This window comes from Podarcis vaucheri, assembly GCF_965113315.1.
Source record: "Podarcis vaucheri genome assembly, chromosome: 5".
NCBI classification, from domain to species: Eukaryota; Metazoa; Chordata; class Lepidosauria; order Squamata; family Lacertidae; genus Podarcis; species Podarcis vaucheri.
In genome coordinates this window covers 104,314,825-104,335,974 of record NC_138763.1, presented here as the reverse complement: position 1 = coordinate 104,335,974, position 21,150 = coordinate 104,314,825, and the positions used below count along the sequence as shown (strand labels likewise).

Below are 21,150 nucleotides of genomic sequence, written 5' to 3'. Positions count from 1 at the left end.
TACAAATTGCAAACGAAGGGTGGTTTTTCTTGGAGTTATGAAATAATAATAGTTTGCATAACTGTGGCAATGTTCAGTTTGTTCTTGACAGCTGATTTTTCTTTTTGAATTGTAAGTTATTTTGCAACCCAGATATTCGAGCTCTGGAAGATTGGTGTGGCCTCATTTGCACATAACACTAAGATGAACATGGCTTAGTGAGAATGAGCAAACATGCAGCTATATTGCCACTTTACTTCCACTGTCTTGCTGCTACCACACAATGCAGAGCTAAGCTATGACTTGGCTTAGCATTATGTGCAAACTTGGGGTCATGGTTTATCTTGCTCCCAGTAAATCAACAGTGGTAAACCAAGGGCATACCTTTATATGCTGGAAACAATACAAACCATGAACCTAGGTTTACATGTCATGCTAAGCTAAACCATATCTTAGCTGTGGGTAGTGTTGCAGCAACAACTGGGCAGGAGCACAGTGGCCACAGTTTTGCTCTGGGTACCCACATTCTTGCTTGTTCTTGCAGTGCTGTAGTTTGCTTTTGTGTGAACTGTGTTGAAAGTAATGTTTGAAAGACTGTACGTTTGTAAATGAATGGTGCTGTCCATCACATATATCAAAAAATGGTGTTCTTGGGGACATCTCTAGGCAGTAGCTTAAGGCTGAGAAGGTGTGAATCAGCTTAGTGTGCTTAAGATTGAGGTTTTTGAGAACTTTTAATAGTGGTATGATACTGACTTAGTACTCAAATTCACTGCCAACCTTGAAAGATAAGTGCTGTTTTCCTATACAGTGGTACCTCAGGTTACATACGCTTCAGGTTACAGACTCCGCTAACCCAGAAATAGTGCTTCAGGTTTAGAACTGTGCTTCAGGATGAGAACAGAAATTGTGCTCCAGTGGCACGTCAGCAACAGGAGGCCCCATTAGCTAAAGTGGTGCTTCAGGTTAAGAACAGTTTCAGGTTAAGTACAGACCTCCAGAACGATTTAAGTTCTTAACCCGAGGTACCACTGTATCACATTTAAGCTACAGCTGCAAAGGAAAAAGATTGAATTTTGTTATTTGTTTAGGTTTTTCGGTTGGTTGGTTTTTTGGTGTAACCTGCCTTGTGATCTCATGTTGCCGGGTGGGTAGCAATAAGAATATTTGAATTTGAATTCAGAGCTCAAATTGGGGGTGCAAAGGAAAATAATGGTCCACTTTGTCCTAGGTATTCATTTTAAAATTAAAACCAAATGCTACGGGTCTGTGTGGTAGGGAGAAGCAGTTCCTGTTTAAATCATGACTTAAGACCCAGGGCTGTGACTTGAATATTTATTATTACGGCCATACTGAAACCAGAATTTCTGTACAGTTCTTTACAAAAATGATAAAAACAACCAGAGTGGAATTTTACAATCAATATACTAATTAAATAGACTTAAAATGTATATCTAAGGAAATAAGAACTCCATTTAAGAATTTAAAGAATAAGAAAAATTATCTCTAAGCTGTAATGGTTTATGACTGTGCAGCAGCTTTTGCTTTCTTTGACTTATGGCTATTGCACAAAATCTAGCTGCATTTCTAGTGACATATGGATTCCAGTCAGACAAGAGCTAATTTAAATAATATTCCTCCATTTTTCCTGGTACTTTTTGTACAAGTGGGGTTATGAGAGAGGCTCTGGGATCTGTATAAAATCTGCAGTGGAATGGAACACGGCCCACTGCTTCACTTTGACCCCTCTCACACGGGCAGACCCTCTCACCATGAGGAATCTTTCTGTATCTGTCTTCCAATAGTGCAGATGGCAAGACATTGACTTTAGCTTGCTTAATGCCTTTCTAAATTTGGGGATGTTCAAATTCGTCAAATAATTTGGAAGTGCCGGGACCATTCTGTTTGTCCAAAGCATAGGATATAGATCAGCTTGAACTAAATGGGTTTGTAGTTCAATATTTCTAATTCTTTGTGAAATTTTCACTTTTGCTTTATCGTATCCCTGAATTAGGATTTAAGTCAAAAGCTTTCACAGACGACATGGTCCTGACATCAGAACAACCTCTGGAAAGTACCCCAGAGGCACTGGAGTTTGGGAAATTAGCAGGCTTTAAACTAAATAAAGATGAAACGAAGATTTTAGTTAAAAAAATGGATGGACAATCAAAAAATAATTTAGAAATAATCAGTGGACTGAAAATAGAGAAAAAAGTGAAGTATCTGGGAATATGAATAACGGCTAACAACCATAATATTTTTAATGATAACTATGTGAATAAATGGAAAGAAATCAAGAAAGATCTGAAAATACGGGGTAGAATGCAATTGTCCTTTTGGGAGGGAAATCTCTACTACAGTGGTACCTCGCAAGACGAACGCCTCGCAAGACGGAAAACCCGCTAGACGAAAGGGTTTTCCGTTTTGGAGGCGCTTCGCAAGACGAATTTCCCTATGGGCTTGCTTCGCAAGACGACAGCCCATAGGGAAATATCCGGGGCAGCGGGGAAGCGCAGCGCGTCTTCCCCACTGTCCTCGGACCTCCTCCGAAGCCGGGCGGTGGGGCGGGAACGCCTCCTCCCGCCGCCGCTGGGCTTCGGAACGCTGCTCCAAAGCCGGGCGGGGTGGGGGCGGGAAACCTCCCGCCGCCGCCGGGCTTCGGAACGGTGCTCCGAAGCCAGGCAGGGGGGGCGGGAACACCTTCTGAAGGCGGGCGGGGGGGCGAAAGTCTTTGTCCCCCCTGCCTGCCTTCCCAGGGGCTTTTAAATCGCCCTGGACAGCGGAGAAGTCCTCCGCTGTCCCGGGGTGATTTTAAAATGCTGGGGGTGGGAAGAAAAGCCCTTGTCCCCCCCCCCAGCCTTCAGAAGAGGTCCGGGGACAGACTGTCCCCGGACCTGGTCTGAAGGCGGTTTCCCTAGGAACACATTAATTGATTTTCAATGCATTCCTATGGGAAACCGTGCATCGCAAGACGAAAAACTCGCAAGACGAAGAGACTTGCGGAACGAATTAATTTCGTCTTGCGAGGCACCACTGTATAGAAATGAATGTTCTCCCAAAAATACTGTTTCTGTTTCAAACAGTACCAATACTTATTGATGCACGATGCAGAAAGAACAATCCAATTTTATCTGGCAGGGGAAGAAACCCAGAATAAAGCATATGATTATACTTTGAGGCATCGTGTTTGTGCCTGAAGAACACCCAACTGCTAGATTCGGGAGGGCATGTTGTTAAATATGGACGGCACAGGTGTATGTGGTATGGCAAAGCCCAAATTTACAAGAGCTTCTCCAACTATTCTCCAACAATTCTCTCCCTGATGCTTTTTAACATCTTTATGCGCCCCCTTGCCCAGATTATCTGGAGCTTTGGGCTGGGCTGTCACCAATATGCTGATGACACTCAGCTCTATCTGCTGATGGATGGCCACACTGACTCGGCCCCGAACACACTGACCAGATGCTTGGAAGCTGTGGCTGGATGGTTTCGTGGGAGCCGATTGAAACTAAATCCTTCGAAGACAAAGGTCCTAGGGCTTGGTTGGGATGGCATGGGGATGAGGGACCAACTCCCTTCTCTTGCGGGGGCCAATTAGTGCCATTGCCTTCCGTTAAGAGTTTGGGTGTAATCCTTGACGCCTCCCTTTCCATGGAGGCGCAGGTTACAGCAACAGCCAAGGCGACATTTTTTCACCTTCGCCGCATCTAGCAGTTGGTCTCTTACCTTTCCCTCCCTGACCTGGCCACAGTGATCCATGTGATGGTCACCTCCAGGCTTGACTACTGTAATTCGCTCTACACGGGGCTGCCCTTGAAGCTGTCCCAGAAGCTCCACCGGGTGCAGAATGCTGCAGCAAGGCTCCTCACGGGGTCTCTGCCATGGGAGCACATTCACCCAGTGCTTTTCCAGCTGCACTGGCTCCCAGTGGAGTACAAGGTCAGATTTAAGGTGCTGCTTTTGACCTTTAAAGCCCTTCACGGCCTAGGACCCTCGTACCTACGGGACCGCCTCTCCTGGTATGACCCACGGAGAGCCTCAAGGTCCATAAATAGCAACACCCTAGTGGTCCCGGGCCCTAAGGAAGTTAGATTGGCTTCAACCAGAGCCAGGGCCTTTTCAACTCTGGTCTGGTGGAACGGCCTGGTGGAACGCTCTGCCTCATGAGACCAGGGCCCTGCGGGATCGGATTTCTTTCCGCAGGGCCTGTAAGACAGAGTTGTTCCGCCTGGCCTTTGGCTTGGAGCCAATTTGATTCCCTCCTTCTCTTTCTTTTTTCTTTTCCTTCTCCTGCGATGAGGCTACATTTTAATATTTTAATGTTTCAATATTTCAATGTTGTATTTTAATTTTGTTTTTAAGTTGTAATCATTCAACTTGTTTTTATTATTGCTTGTAAGCCGCTCTGAGCCCGGCCTTGGCTGGGGAGGGCGGGGTATAAATAAATATTATTATTATTATTATTATTATTATTATTATTAGATCAGAACGAACTTGATTAGAGTCTGGGCAAACACAAAAACCTACTGGAAAGAAAGACACCACTGTGGTTATCCCTGACAGAAGCAATAGCTAGGAAAAAGATTAATATGGAGAAACAGTGGGGTACATACAGAGATCTGTTGGATCTTGTGGGGGACGGTACCCAAAATGAAAAAAATAGAAGAAATTAAAGAGTATGCACCGCCTGGTAAACTATTACCAACTTAATGCTCTATTTTAGGTAGAGAAAAAATATGGTTTTGCATGCTCCATATAGCAGCTGAGCTAGAATCTTTGCTGTAAAAACTTGAATAGCAGAAGGGGATGAATTGTCCTCCACTTTTAAAGAAGAACGAGAGAAGTGCCTTTAAGCTTCTTTGTATATTTGCAACAGCATTTTTCAGTTGTAACTTCTATGTACCTGTTGAGAGCTATATCATTCCTAGATACCTATAGGAAGTTACCTGCTCTATTTTATGGCTGTTCATTTGCCATCTGTATTTCATCCTTTTCCTAGAGAACACAATAATCTTAGTTTTATCATAATTAATTTGTAATGATTCCTTTTTGCAGTAACTCCCCAAGGCTCTCAACAATCACCTCAAGTCCGCTTTTGTGAGAGACAAGAGTACTACATCGTATGCATATAATATAATTTGCAGGGCTTTGTTTGACAGACTAGGATATTGAATGTGTTGCACTTGTAAGCTTCCTACCAAATAATTTATATAAAAAATAAAGAGAGTAGGGGCAAGGGCACATCCCTGTTTTACTCCATTGAGAGAAGGGGTGGAGCAGGATAGATGACCTTTGCTATTACATCTCAGCCGCAAACGAGTGTTTTCATAGAGGCAGCGTATCAAAGTCAGTAAATGACAGTCTATATTTGTCTCTTCCATCTTGTCCCACAGCCTCTGTCTTGGTATAAGGTCAAAAGTAGATTTAAAATCAACTGGGGCTGTGTATTTCTCAACCAAGTGCTGTAGGACAAGCCCACTGTGGATTGATCCTTCCTGGAGCCTGCCTGCTCGTCATTTAGAATTTTTTCTTGTTCAAGACAGCCTGTCGTTTCCCCAATAGATGGCTGACGTACAGTTTCCTAATAATGTTGGGTAGACATGGGTCTGTAGTTTGCAGGTTCTGTTCTTTTCCCTTTTTATATATTGGAAAGATTAACACTAGGCCTCAGTCCTCAGGGATACATGCTGAAAGATCAATGCTTGTGAATAAAGCTACCAACACGGGCATCCACCAGTTGAAGCTGGATTTAAATACTTCAGGTGGAATACCATCGTTTTTTGGGGCCTTGCTTCTTTTGCGCATAGAGATGAGACTCTTAATTTCCAAGATGGTTACTGGGGGCCAGTTTGGAAGGTGACATGTATTTACCCTTTTATTCTGTGCTACCTCTTGCCCTGTTTGCCCAGTAGCATATATACTATTAAGATGGGATTCCCAAGTCCTTGCAGGGATACGATACTCCACTCTGGATGTAAGGTTGGGCAGGCCTTTGGCAACCAGCTTCTAAAAAGTCTCCATGTCTTTGCCCTTTGCTTCTTTTCTTAAATTCCACCAAGCCTCTCTCTGGGCAGGGCCGTGACATAGTTACCTGAAGTTTCACCTTTCCCACAAACCCGCCCAGCAGCTGATAGTTATTAGAGGCCTTTCTCTAGTTGCCCCTTACTTCTGAGGTTTCCAGGAGAACAGAGCAGAGGAAACTATTGAGGGCAAAAAAGTTCCTTCAGAAACAAGAACTCTTGCTCAAATAAGGAGAACAAAAAGAACCACAATATTCAGCAAAAGAATTTTGCAGACAAAAATGAAATTAAAAAATGAAGAATTATACATTTGATGAATGTATAATTGGAAATAAAAAATTACTTGTACCAGAAACAGGAAATTAGCTAGGGAAGCAGCTGGACAGGAGACAAGGGAGTTAAAGGAATGCTGAAGTATTATAAGGAAAAGCTGAATTATTTGTTTGTTTATGTCCTCTTTGTGGAAGATGTAGGGCAGAAACCTGTGCCTGAACTAAGTTTTTCAGGAAGGGAGTCTGGAAAGCTGAGGAATATAGTGGAATGGTTTTATTCCTCTTAGTTTTATTGCATTGTTGGTTAAGTAGATTCATAAATTTAAAATTTTTAAATTTCTTTGCATGTTGTCCTGAAATCCATTTTTGAACACAAATATACTGGTGACACTATTAGGTGGCCTTATGGGCAACTAAAAAAATGAACAAGTTGATAGCTCTGGATGTTACCCAGCCAAAAGTTCTTAAGAACTCAAAGGTGAAATTGCTGATCTTCTAACAAAAGCATGTAACTTAGTTGCTGAAATTGGCTGTAGTAGCCCGTCCAATATTATTTTTGAAAGGGCTCTGTGGTGAATTCAGGAAACTTTAGTCCTGCTTGCTTAATGTCTGTTCTGTGGAAATCACTATTAAATATAATCAGGTATATAGGAGAGCATGTGTTGCTAAAGAAGAATTGGCATGTCTTCTGCAAAAGCCTGTCTACCTTTCTGAAAAAGTCATTCAATAAATGCTGCTGAGTAATGTGATCAGCCATGGCATAAGAGAATGAGTTATGTTATGGATCACTAATAACTTTAAAAAACAACTGAAGAATAGGAATAAATTAACAGTCCCTCACAATGGAGGGATGTTTTGGGCCAGTGATTTTAAACTTGTTCATCAATGACCTAGAGTTAGAGCAAAGTGGGTATTGCTGACACACAATAATTCAGGGTGGTAAAAACAAAACTGGGTTTGCAAAGAGCTCCAATTCAAGCTTCCTTCAAGGAGCTGAGTGTGCTGTACGTGGTTCTCATGAAGGGATACGATCATGTTTGTTCAGAAATCAACATCTCTTCCTTAAATCATAAAAAAGCACAGCTGAAGTCCATTTGGGTGCCTTGCAAGCTCTTCCCTGCTTTTCCACATAGTTGCACTCAGGCAATTGTGATTAGTGTTTAGGAACAAACCTGTGTGCTTTTATAGCATGATAGTTATTGATGAATTTGAAGTTTTCAAATTAAAGGCTGCCCTGTTGGAGAATGCAGTGTTGATAATACTAGTGATTTGCATATGTGGTGGGAACATCAGGTTATAAAATACGAAAGCATGCCATTGGGTGGTATAAGTAAGTATAGAGTGCTGTTGAAAGCCCTCATTGTATTATTGAGATTTAGAAAAGATATTGAGGAACCACAGGAGTTGATGCTAATCTCATTACTACTTCTTAAATAGAGCTAGCATGTGCACACACACGCGTGCACACACACATTCTTGTGCACCAACCACAAGAGTCAGTTTGGATCCCGGTTCAACATGTTGAAAAATTGCCCAATTTAATCCAAGGTATTGTAAGGGCTCTCTAGTTCAGATCAGGTCTAAATCCCAACCCCCAAAAAGACAGAATTGTGACTAACCAATTTATTATTATGGGGACCTTTTTTTTTTTAAGGCTATAATGTGTTTTTTTTACTCTTGATAGAATTGGTTGACATTTGCAGACATAGTAGCCCTTCTTAAGTGAATGAAGCCCGCCAAATAGGATTATATATTTAATTAATTTGGACCCTGCCCTTCCTTCCAAAGGAAGCCAGGGAATTCTTGTGCTGATCACCTTAAAAGGTTTAACAGGTTTAGGGAGGAAAAGATGAAGCTTCTCTCATTCCTGCCACCCTCACAGGGTGAGGAGGGGTGCATGAGAGGGCTTTCTCAGGGGTTGCTCCCAGACTTTGGAACTCCCTCCCTGGAGAAGATGGACTGGTTCCCTCCTTGCTGTCGTCTGCTGTCAAGTGAAGACTTTCTTGTTCCAACAGGCTTTTGGGAACTGAATGAAAGGGTTGGTGCTGTTTTTATTGAAATTATCTGTATGTTTTTAATACATGATAGGTAGGTAGGTAGGTAGGGAGTTTTATTCTATCAATGTTTAATTGGTTTTTAATTATTGTTTTCCTCTCTATGTGTTTGGCAGCTAACGGATTGAGGTTGAATCCCAACAAGACAGAAGTACTGTTTCTGGGGGACAGGGGGCGGGCAGGTGTGCGGGACTCACAGGTCCTGAATGGGGTAACTGTGCCACTAAAGGACAAGGTGCTCAGCCTAGGAGTCATTTTGGACTCACAGCTGTCCATGGAAGCTCAGGTTTACCAGCTCCATCTGATACACCGGCTAAGTCCCTTCCTGCTTGTGTACTGTCTCATCAGAGTGGTACATGCCCTGCTTATCTCCCACTTGGATTTCTGCAGTGGAACTCTACATGGGGCTGCCTTTGAAGGTGACCCGGAAACTACAACTAATCCAGAATGCAGTAGTTAGACTGGTGACTGGGAGCAGCTGCTGGGACCATTTAACACTGGTCCTGAAAGACCTACATTGGCTCCCAGTATGTTTTTGAGCACAATTCAAAGTGTTGGTGCTGACCTTTCAAGGCCTAAACGGCCTCAGCCCAGTATACCTGAAGGATTATCTCCACCCCCATCATTCAGCCCGGACATTGAGGTCCAGCTCCAAGGGCCTTCTGGCGGTACCCTCACTGCAAGAAGTGAAGTTACAGGGAATCAGACAGAGGGCATTCTCAGTAGTGGCGCCCAGTAAAATTGTTGTTGTTGTTGTTGCTGTTATTTATTTGGTAGATGACTTTTATCCAAATGCCCTCTCCTTCTGGATAGAATTTCTATGACTCCTTGTTATATATCTGTGCTGGGAGCAATGAAATAAGACGGGAAATGGCTAGAGCACAAGTAGAGGAAGACTCATGCCTCATGTTGTATCTGACCAAACACAGGAGCATGGTCATGTGCGCAGGGTGTGCCTGGGCACAGCCTAATGTTGTTGTTTTTTTTTAAAAAAACCAGGAATCATGGCAAGGCGGGAGAGAGCACACAGCAACCTGGCTCCCTCGGCTGCCCAAGCAACTCACCATCATTTGTGGAGAGAGCTCAGTGGGAGTGAGGGGCTGCTTTTGCGGTGCACAAGCAAGGAGGAGGAGGAGGAGCCATCTGCCCTCCAGATCTGCCCTCCCTCTCGTCAGCCATGGGTCTTTTTCTGTGCATGAAAAATATATTATTTTGTCATCTTGACCACTCTTGTTGTGGTTGTTTTGCGAGCTTTTTGACTCTTTACCTCTTTCTTGTCCTCATTTGCCTTGTCATTTCCCCCGCCTTCCTTCCTTCCTTCCTTCCTGAAATAAATAAATGGAAAATTCCCCCAGTTGAAATGTGCTGTGCATGCCTATGCACAGGATAGAGCTCATCGTTGACCCTATTCTAGTGGTGGTGATGGTGAGATTTAACTGGATTAAATATTATTCTCTCTGGCTAGAATCTCTGTTAGAATATTAGATATCAAAATGCATCTCCTAAAATTCTCTTGTTCTGAATGTTTTATCACGTTTTTCTTTTTTGAAATGCACCTCTTTGCAGTCCATAGTTAGTGCGACCTCTCTTTTCTTTCAGTGCATTTTGTATACTGATGTATAAAATATTAATTCAAATGTCAAGACTGCAATCCTATGTGCAGTGAATTGCAAGTGTAAGAATATATGTAACCCTGCGGCATATATAAAGTAGTATTAGAGAGAGGGACAGCAAAGGTTGGAGTCTGCATTGTTGAAGTTGACAGAAAGAGAAAGTGTATTTGAGAAGAGGTGCAATACTGGGTGGAGGAAGACTAATCCTGGATGATTTCTGTAAGGAAATTTTACTGTATATATTCCGTAAATGTGTAAAACATTGAAAGTGTACTGTATTAGCTTCCTAGGTTGTTTTGATTACAAACTGCTTTTTAATGCTGAAATATTGACACGTTTCATGACGTTCTTAGCAAATCACGAGTTTGCCTCTATGAGTTACTTCAAGCAGTGTGCAACCCTAAAACTATAAAATCCTCAGTTAAGATTTAAAATAAACCTATTCAGGTTCTCTTAGCCGATTAAGGGAAGATAAGGTTGTCCTAATTTTTAAAATAAATTTAGGCAATTTAGCAGTTCAGACCTAAGAAAAAGGATGGTTGATAAGAGTCCAATTAGAGCTTCTTTCCTAGATCTAAGGACTTTGCTTGTAGATTGAACATACGTTTTCCATTTGTTTTCCAACAGGCAAGCTGTCATTAAAGGGTCTCTTCCACATCCTTTTGCTCTGACATTATTTGAGGATACACTGTATTGGACTGACTGGACCACACGTTCTGTCCTGGCTTGCAACAAATACACTGGGGAGAACCTGCGTGAAATACATTCCAATATATTTTCTCCCATGGATATTCATGTGTTCAACCAACAACGACAGCCCAGTGGTGAGTTCTCTGTTCCCCCACCATTGCTAACTACAACTTTGAACAGATTTGTAGAAGTCCCAATTTGCCTTAGAGTGGAAGAGTTCAGTACAGATGCTTTCCTTGGTACAATTTATAAGGCAGTGAATTAAAAATATATCCCAAGAAACACTGGCACCAGTTCAGACAACACACCCGGGCATGGTTAAAGAACCTTAGCTATGATTAATCTCTGCATGATGGCCAAATAACAAAATTATGATTCACATGGACTGGTGAGTGAATCACCAACTCTTAATGTTTTTGATCTGAGTAGTAAAATCGTATTATTTTGTGTTTGTGTTTTCAGTTTGTGGCAGGTAGCCAGGTTGCTTTTTCTTTTACAATTCTACACAGAATTGCAGAATTAGAAGGGAACCCAAAGTTCATCTAGTCCAGCCCCCTGCCACGCAGGAATCTCAATTAAAGTATCCATGACCAATAGCCACTTTCTGAAGGAGTCTAAGTTCTTCCTGATGTTGAGTTATGCTCTCCTTTCTTGCAACTTGAATCCACTGGTTTGAGTCCTACCCATCAGAGCAGGCAAAAAGACCACCCCTTCCTCTTTCAAATGACAGCCCTTTAGATATCGTAGGCGGCTATCATATCAGTTTTCTGTCTCCTCTTTCCCAGTGTCATCTGCAGATGGGAAGAGCATCTCCTCATTTCCTTCATCCAAGTCATCTGTATAGATTTTGAACAACAATGGGCCCAGGACAGAACCCTGCGGCATCCCGCTTGTCACTTTCCCCCAGTATGGCGAGGAACTGCTAGGCAGCATTGGCCCAGCTCCTAAAGGTGTAGGGTGAAATCCATCCCAGCACCTAGCGGACCAGGGCCGTCTGGTGCAGCAGATTTGCATCTAGTAAATAGGTGTCTACTCAGAAGAAAGCCGCACTGAATTCAGATAAGGGTGTGTGGGGCTATAGTTTTTTATCTAGGCAGCCAGGGCTCCTCCGAATGATAATACCTTTTTGCATCAGGTGAGTGAGGACCACTTGCTTTTTAAAATTCTCTGATACATACAGAGCTGTGTGCCATTTGGACTGTACCTGTAGGTTTCCCCTTCTGTGTCAGTTAACTGGGGTCAAATCAGTATTGTTTACTTTTTATAATACATGGAAGATGGATCTCCCTTGGGAGTTTCTGGACTCTCCTTCCTTGGAGGTTTCTAAGCAGAGGTTGGGTGGCCATCTGTCATGGATGCTTTAGCTGAGATTCCTACCTTGGAGGGGGCTGCACTAGAAAGATGACCCTTGGGGTCCCTCCCAGCTCTATGATTCTATGTTTTTCTGCTTCAACAATATTTCATTGTGTTCCTATAATTTTATAGAAGTCATGTTTCACCTTTAATGCTATTTTAGATTCAGCTTCTAACTTAGCTAACAGGACAGTAAAATAATCCCCCCCCCCCCGAGATAATTTGGACCCATGTGCTTTTGGCACAGATGTAGTACACACTTTCCATTGTGGAGGAGTAAAATGTGTTTTTATAAATAAAACATATTCTGTTTACAGACAGAACATTTAAATAGCTCCCTTTCTACCGGTGGCAGCGGGGGCCACAGTCAGAAAAAAGTTGAGAAACACTGTCATGGGGGAAAAGGGAGACTGAGGGAGAAACAGCTTGTCAATTTAACTCCTCAGAGAGACAGAGGTGGCATTTATGCTTCTAATTATTTTGATCCTATGAAAGTGGATTTTCCCATGGTCAGATGGCTCCCTGGGATCAAGCTCTAGGAGGGATTGCTATTTAGGCTATTGCTTTATGTTCCTGACAAGGCAGGTCAGAGGATGAAATGTGGTGCAGAGGAAATGGAAATAGTTCCTGTTAACAGTAAGGAGGTTTCTGCTGTGCCAGAGTTTTCTGTGCAGCTGTCTTTGCTTTGCATATCTCATATCATCTGTCTGTGTGAAGGCAGACCAGTCATTACGATAATAAAGTCAACATTGGGTTTTATATTTATTTATTTTATTTATAAAATACTATGCCCCTTAATATATTAAAATTTCAGAGCAGTTTACAACAGAAATACAATAACAACAAAAAAATGCAAATAGCATACAATAAAATTACCTCAGAAACTGAAAAAAATAAAATCACAACTGTATATCACAAACAAAACTGAAGGTTGTGAAAATGAAATTCTCAATACAGCTTTTCTTCAAAAGGATGAAATGCAGCTTTGGAGGCTAACATTATTTTGCAGATGTGAGGAGGGAGGCTTGGGTTGGTGTGCAATGCCTTCTTTGTATTTCCCCCCTCCTGTGTACACATAGTTCCCCATTCACATAAATATACACATATTCAAGTCACATATACCCTGTGTATGTGCACTTCCTGACTTATTTTGCTTGTTTCTGCTGTCCATGTTTCTCTTCCCTTAAAAACATGTTATTCTTGATGTGCAATGTAATGTTTTTTAGTATTACTACACACTGATCTGCATGGTCTCTGTACTTGACAGCTACAAACCCATGTGGAACCAATAACGGTGGTTGCTCCCATTTATGTTTGATGTCTCCTGTCAAGCCCTCTTATCAGTGTGCATGTCCCACAGGCGTGAAACTCCTTGAAAATGAAAAAACCTGCAAAGATGGTATGTTATAATTTTAAAAGTTATTCAGATAATAGAGTTTAAACTGGCAAAGAATTTGATCTGTTAGCATAATTGAATAGTGTACCTTTCTGGCAAGGATGCTACAAGTCAAGTACAAAGTGTACACTGACACTTCAGTGTATGTTACAACAGTGGTTTCTCAAATTGTGGGGAGGGTGCAAGATAACCTGGAGGAATGTGTGTGGAAAGTTCTAGGGAGGAAGAGTTAGTACCACATTAGACTTCATACATAGAGCTTTATGGGGGGATACTGTGTGCTCACATGCCAAAGAACCTGTTGGAAGCGCATTGGGGGCTTGAAAAGGAGAGCAAGCTTAAAAGGGGGTAATTTCTCATTTAATTTGATGGGCTTCAAGACTGGCAGCAGTGCTGTGTGGGAAAGGCAGACAGGCCTGATTTAATGCCATTGCCAGACTCATAGGCCATTCTGGGCGTGTTATAAACACACCCTGACTATGGCACCCAGATGGCTGTCACCTCTAATCTGTCACTTAATGCTAAGGAACAAAATGCTTTTTCTGGAACTAACTGATAACCTGTATGAAGTATTTATCCTAAAGTTGAATTAATATGTTATGAACGCTCACACTTTTCACAGTGGGCTGCGATAATAATGTTATTGTTGTTTAAACCATGTTTTGTTCAAAGAACCATGGATCATCTCACAGACCTCAAGACTGGACTGTTGTAATGTGTTGAAGATTCAGAAACTACATCTAGGACGGAATGGAGTATCCAGCCATGCTACTTATGAGCACTGCTGGCTGGGCACATATTACACTAATTCTTGAAAGACCTGCACTGGTTGTCTTTGTCCTTCTGAGCCCAATTTAAAGTGCTTATATTGACATGCAAAGCCATAAATGACTTATATGCCTCTCTTGGTATATATGTTTATTGTTCAATAAGAAGTGCAGGTGAAAGGGGGTAACATTAACCACTAGGCTTGCAGGGCTGATTCACAATGATGATCATCATCAAGTGTTGAAGATGTGTGTGTGGTTGGAATTTTGATGTCACCTCTGATCACATCAAACACAATCTAACAGAAAAAGCAAATCCGTGTTTTCAGGAGATATAAATCCAAACAATGTTTTCTTTTCAGGTACGGAACAATCTATGCTGTTCTTTCAGTTAATATATCTGCCAAGAGCCAGTGCGATATAATGAACAGACTTAAATTGAAGAGACTAATGTCCAAATCCTGTCTCTGTCATGAACCTTATTCATAGAATCATAGAATCATAGAGTTGGAAGAGACCACAAGGGCCATTGAGTCCAACCCCCTGCCAAGCAGGAAACACCATCAGAGCACTCCTGACATATGGTTGTCAAGCCTCTGCTTAAAGACCTCCAAAGTAGGAGACTCCACCACACTCCTTGGCAGCAAATTCCAATGTCAAACAGCTCTTACTGTCAGGAAGTTCTTCCTAATGTTTAGGTGGAATCTTCTTTCTTGTAGTTTGGATCCATTGCTCCGTGCCCGCTTCTCTGGAGCAGCAGAAAACAACCTTTCTCCCTCCTCTATGTGACATCCTTTTATATATTTGAACATGGCTATCATATCACCCCTTAACCTCCTCTTCTTCAGGCTAAACATGCCCAGCTCCCTTAGCCGTTCCTCATAAGGCATTGTTTCCAGGCATTGTTTATTGGGTGACCCTGGGGCCTGAAATCCAGGACAAAACTGTATCAATAGAGGATATAGCATATTATATGGAAATACAGGACAATCCTGTATAGGTACGATGGCAACCCTACCTGTTACAGACCAGATTGGTGCTTCTGGACCACATGGCATAACTTTTATATTATTTCTCTGTTGTTCATCCCTGTTATTTATGAAATCAATTTATCACTTTTTTATTTCAATAAATTCCATATTTGGCTTTGGAAACATATCAGCACAACATTTTCAGTTAGGCTTACATTATGTCCCAAGACTTTCCTTGGTAGTCAGAATTGCATAAAGCAATCAACATAAAATATTACCAGTGAGAATATGCTAAGTAATAATCCTGCAGAAAATTTACAACTGCTCTATAGATGCTGTAGATGATTGTTGCATAGGTTTGTCGCAAGGACGGAAGGTCTGGTCTTCTTCTGTGACAGATATGACTTGCTATGCCAGCAACAGTACCAGAGCTTGATGAATGCTAGATTTAGGATAGAGAAAAGAAGGTACCGTATTTTTCGCACCATAGGACGCACTTTTTCTCTCCTAAAAAGCAAGGGAAAATGTGTGTGCGTCCTATGGAGCGAATGCAGGGGGGAGGCAGTCGGGAAAAGCCCCCAAGAGCCGCACACAAGTTCCGTGTGCTCTTGCGGGCTTTTCCCCAGGAGGGAGAAGGGACTGACTGGCCACATCAGTTGCTTCTCCCACCTCCCAGAAAAGCCAGGAGAAGCCGCGATCTTTTTAAAGGGGTTGTACGGCTTCTGCGGGCTTTTGCGAGAGGTGAGGGAATCCCCCCACCTCCCAGGAAAGCCAGGAAAGCCCTGCGCAGCGTCTCCCGGCAAGGAGAGGCTGCACGGGGCTAAAGGGGAAGCCAAAACAGCGAGCGGGATCCATCCCGCCCCCTGCCTTGGCTTGCTCCATAGCTGCGCGCAACCCCTCCGGCAGGGAGAGGTTGTGCGCAGCCTGTACGCTGCTCTTTGGGGCTGGGGGGGATTTTTTTCTGGATTTCCCCCCCTAAAAACTTTGTGCGCCCTATGGTCCGGTGCGCCCTATGGTGCGAAAAATACGGTACTTCTTTATCAAATACTTCCATAAACTTAGGAATTGCTGTAACAAACTCTGGTGATGGTCACTGGCTTAGATGGCTTTTTGAAGGGGATTAGGCAACTGCAGTTCCGTCAGTGGTGGCAAGATGGAAGCTCCAATGTGCAGAGGAAGTATTTATCTCTATAGCATTTGTCTTTGGGACAAGCATGTGCAGAGGGCCCATATCCTGCTTGTGGAATTCCTGGTACCATCTCACTGGCCACAGATGGAAAGAGGCTGCTGGAATAGGCAAACTTGAAAGGCAATTCTTATTTTGTTAAGTAGCATAGATGACTAATGGGTAGCCAAATTTGAATTTACTTCCCATTCTTCTCATCTGCCAATCCTTTGCACACCTAACATAGCTTTGAGTTATAAAACTGTAGTTCTTTATAGATAGGCAGACTGCTTCCCATGTGCTATTTAATCAACTCAGTGAAGTCAATTAAACTTATCTTATTTCTTTACAATTTGTTTTATTTAAATCAAACAATAAGTATGGGAAGATGCAGTATGTTTCCAAGCACAGTTCAAAGTATTAGTGCTGACCTTTAAAGCCCTAAACGGTCTCGGCCCAGTATACCTGAAGGAGCGTCTCCAACCCCATCATTCAGCCCAGACACTGAGGTCCAGCTCCAAGGGCCTTCTGGCGGTTTTCTCACAGTGAGAAGTGAAGCTACAGGGAACCAGGCAGAGGTTGGTAGTGGCACCTGCCCTGTGGAATACTCTCCCATCAGATGTCAAGGAAATAAACAACTATCTGACTTTAAGAAGACATCTGAAGGCAGCCCTGTTTAGGGAAGTTTTTAATGTTTGATGCTTTACTGTATTTTTAATATTTTGTTGGAAGTCACCCAGAGTGGCTAGGGAAACCCAGCCAGATGGGTGGGGTATAAATTATTATTATTATTATTATTATTATTATTATTATTATTATTATTATTATTTATTTTATTATTTTATTATTTTATTATTATGCAAAATTGAAGACCGCTGGAAGAGAGGCGAGTGCTGAAATATTTTTTATTTTTAACCCACATAAATTAAATCCAACTGACCAATGTTGGTGCCTAAACAATACCAACATCCATTTTCCCAAATGAAATGAAAATGAAGAGGAAGGGTTCTCAGTGAAATACGGGTAACTTAAATCTTATACTGGTTTTACTTATGTGATCACAGCTTTGCATGGGGGGGGGGGCTTTAAACAAATAAACAAAGAGTGGAGGAAACCCACTCTCTATTTGCTTATTTCCATACAACTGTCAGGCTGCTGTCAGCAACTCCCATGGCCGGTTGCCCAGGAACGTACAAAGACAAGGAATGTTTTTACCGTCTGCTTTTTATTCAGTATTTACAGAGAGAGGCTATAGAACCCAGCCTCTTGGATAATGGCGTTGACCCAAATGAATTTCCAGCCCGCCCACCCCGTCTCTCCCACTTCCTCATTTGTTATCCTCATCACCTCCTCTATGGGTACTGGCAAGCGACCTCTGTCTTTGAGCCATTTGCTCTCCTACTTTCAAGACTTGCCAGGTTCTGGGAGATGGTGGGTCTGGAATGCTTTCTAAAGACACTGTCCATCAGCTGTTGCCCCCCTGGTGCTCCCTCTCCCTCCTCCTCCTCTCCCATTATTTCCCAACTTTTCCCCTCATCTGCCTCTGAGCTGTGACCTCCCTCAAACCTCTGTTGTAAATCTAAGCTGTCTTCCTCTCCCTCCTCTCTGGAAGTGTCAGGCTGGGGAGGCGGTCTCCACCGTTCCTCCTCTGCCCAGTCCCTGACAGCCACCACCTGTGCTGCTTGAAGGCTTCGGCAGCATCCCAGAGCTGCCTTCCCAAAGCTGGTTAAGTGCAGCACTGTGCTTTGTTAACGAGGCGCGAGGGCTCTGGCAGGGTTCTAGAGGTTCCTTCCCAAAGCTGGGCAGGTGCTTACTGGGCTTTGAAAGGTGGCAAGAGGGCTCTGGCAGTGTCTGCCTTTCTGAAGCCGGGTAGGCAGCCGTCTGCCATGGGGGGGGGTGCAGTTCCGAGGGTTCCTGGCTTTACCCATTTTTACGTATATGGACTCCCGGAACCAAACCCTTGTGTAAGACCTAATAGCATTTTTTGCAAGTTTATGGCAAGCATAATTTTTTAAAAATTCAAGTGTTCTGATTCTTTAAGTAACAGGAGTATTTTATTCTTCGGTGCATAAGGCTGGATCATCATGAAGAGGATTGGGAGTGAGGGAACACTCTGTGAATTACTACAATTTATAGTGCCTTGGCATTGACAGATGATCCATATAGCCAAAGGTGAACCTGGCTGACCCCAGCAGAGTAGTTTCCATGTCAATTAACTTTTGCTTTCTCAATTTGCAGCATATAAAAACCACCTTGTATGCATGTGTATTTTAATTGTATCTGGGAGAGGCAGTTGTAAGCAATCACTTTCCCCCCTAGTTTCCTGTTTCTAGCCATTTTGGAAATCTTCAAAATAAATCTTCATCAAGGAGCTGAAATTGCAAATGGCATAGTATTACTTAAATGCTATGTGAATTAATTCTTTTTGACTGATAATAACTGAGTTGGGCACCTAATTTCAGTTTCCACATGTATTCAAAATAACACTTAGCAATGGATGTAAGCCAAAAATCCTAGTTCATTAGTGAGCTGAGTCAAAATCATAGTTCAGTACTCCTCCAGTGCCTCAGCTCGAAAGTGCCAAAACTCTTGTGCAGAGCAACAGAAATAAACTGAGTGTGATAGAGAAGCCAAGAGCAAGCAGTGTGTATGAATATGTGATGGCTACTGCTGACAACTTCATTTTACATAGGCTCTCCCTTTCATTGTACCAGATGCCGCATAAAGCTCTCCGGACTTTCCTCATGCCATGTTAATGCGGTAGTGCTGTTGGGTGTGAAATAGTCTCTACCATAATAGAGGCTTGCAAAGTCAGGAATGGTATTGATCAAATAGATACAGAGACATTATTTCTCCGTCTCTCATAAAGCTGAAACTCTGGCCATTCTCACCCACTGAAGTAGGTTCAGAAAAAAGGAAATCCTAATGAACACAAACTTCAACTAAGCTTACAATTTGTTTTATTTGTGCGTGAACTATATTTGTGCGTGAATGCATTTTTAATGGTTCAGATATATGAGGGAATGTCTTGATCATTATGATACCAGAGTGCTCTTCTCATCTTAGCTTCTGAATGCTTAACACTATTCCAGACTTGTAAAGAAAACGCCCTTAATGTTCTTTGGGGTGGATTTTCTATTTTAGGCTACATTCCAACACAGCTTTGGAGTACTAAAGTGTCTCCAGATTGAACCATGGATGTGATGTTAGAAGAAGAAGTCTGTTTTTCTGGATCAATATTTGTTTGAGAGACATTTCAAAAACCCCAATACATTAATAGTGGATGAGAGAAAAAGGCATTCCAGTGGCAAAAATCAATAATTTCTTTGAATCCCCCCCCCCAGTTTCTTTCTGGGGTTTTTTGCCCATTAACAATCCTACATTTTTGATGGATGCGGGGAAATACCCCAACATGCTACATTTACTGGGTGCACATGTTAACCCATGTAACATTCAGCTGATTTTCCTGGGATTTTCTTTGTCTCAGATGCTTTATGTGTACAGAAGATAACTCGGAATGGTGAGCAGTTGAAATTTCAAGAAACCATTTACATCTATGCATTTAACTATGTTCTAGAAGGATGGTAATGTAAACTTCGGTGTAAACTCTGAAAAGGAAGGGGCAACAGGCTGTAATTTTTACTCCTTCTCCCAAAAAACTATGGTTAACTGGTTCTGAATTGTGTTCCTTTAGGTTCTGAACTGAATTTTTCAGACAGGTGCTGCTTTTGTTCATGTGTTGTAGCTGCAAGAGATGATAATATTTTACTTTTTGAAAATAAAAATGTTTAGTTGTACAGGGTGGTCTTTGGCAAGTGACAAATTACCCAATCCATCTAAACCACAGAGCCTAGGGCTTGCCGATCAGAAGGTCGGCAGTTCAAATCCCCGCGACGGGGTGAGCTCCCGTTGTTCGGTCCCTGCTGCTGCCAACCTAGCAGTTCGAAAGCACGTCAAAGTGCAAGTAGGTAAACGGCGTTTCCGTGCGCTACTTTGGTTTGCCAGAAGTGGCTTAGTCATGCTGGCCACATGACTTGGAAGCTGTAAGCCAGCTCCCTCGGCCAATAAAGCGAGATGAGCGCCGCAACCCCAGAGTCGTTCGCAACTGGACCTAATGGTCAGGGGTCCCTTTACCTTTACTTGCTTGTGAAATGTGTAAAATTGACACATTGAGCGTTTTAGATTAAGGGCATGGTACAAATGTAAGAACTTCTAAAAAATTATTTGGATATCTTTGTTCTAAGTTTTTTTAAATATATGTATATATATCTGTACAGGTGCCATGGAGCTGCTTCTGTTAGCCCGGAGAACTGATTTGAGACGGATATCATTGGATACTCCAGATTTCACTGATATTGTTTTGCAACTGGAAGATATTCGACATGCCATTGCTATTGACTATGATCCTGTAGAAGGGTACATCTACTGGACAGATGATGAGGTGAGGGCCATCCGGCGCTCTTTCATTGATGGGTCGGCTAGTGAGTTTATTGTCCAAGCACAAATTGCACACCCTGATGGCATTGCTGTGGACTGGATTGCCCGTAACCTTTATTGGACTGATACCGGCACAGACCGCATCGAAGTAACAAGGCTTAATGGAACCATGAGGAAGATCTTGATCTCAGAAGACTTGGAAGAACCTAGAGCTATAGTTTTGGATCCCATGGTTGGGTAAGATGCACTAATTTGCTATATCAAACCAATTCATTTCATGGGTTTCCAGCTTGCCCTGATTCAGAAACAGGTATCTCAGTTCTGCATTACTTAGATTAAGGATAAGCAGTTGGAGACCTCAAGGCCACATCCATTCTGAAAGGATTTCCACTGTGTTTACAAATAGCCTGTCAGTCCCCTGACACAATACACT

At 42.4% G+C, this 21,150-nt stretch overlaps 1 protein-coding gene across 2 annotated transcripts in view; it reads left to right on the top strand.

The window, feature by feature from the left end:
* Positions 1 to 21,150, top strand: part of LRP6 (LDL receptor related protein 6) — a 90,293-nt gene that overhangs the window by 28,599 nt on the left and 40,544 nt on the right. For both annotated transcript variants that reach the window (XM_082223043.1, XM_082223042.1), the window contains exons 4-6: positions 10,566 to 10,762; positions 13,249 to 13,380; positions 20,558 to 20,954. In XM_082223043.1, coding sequence (XP_082079169.1) covers positions 10,566 to 10,762; positions 13,249 to 13,380; positions 20,558 to 20,954 — 726 coding nt within the window. The remainder of the gene's footprint in view (positions 1 to 10,565; positions 10,763 to 13,248; positions 13,381 to 20,557; positions 20,955 to 21,150) is intronic.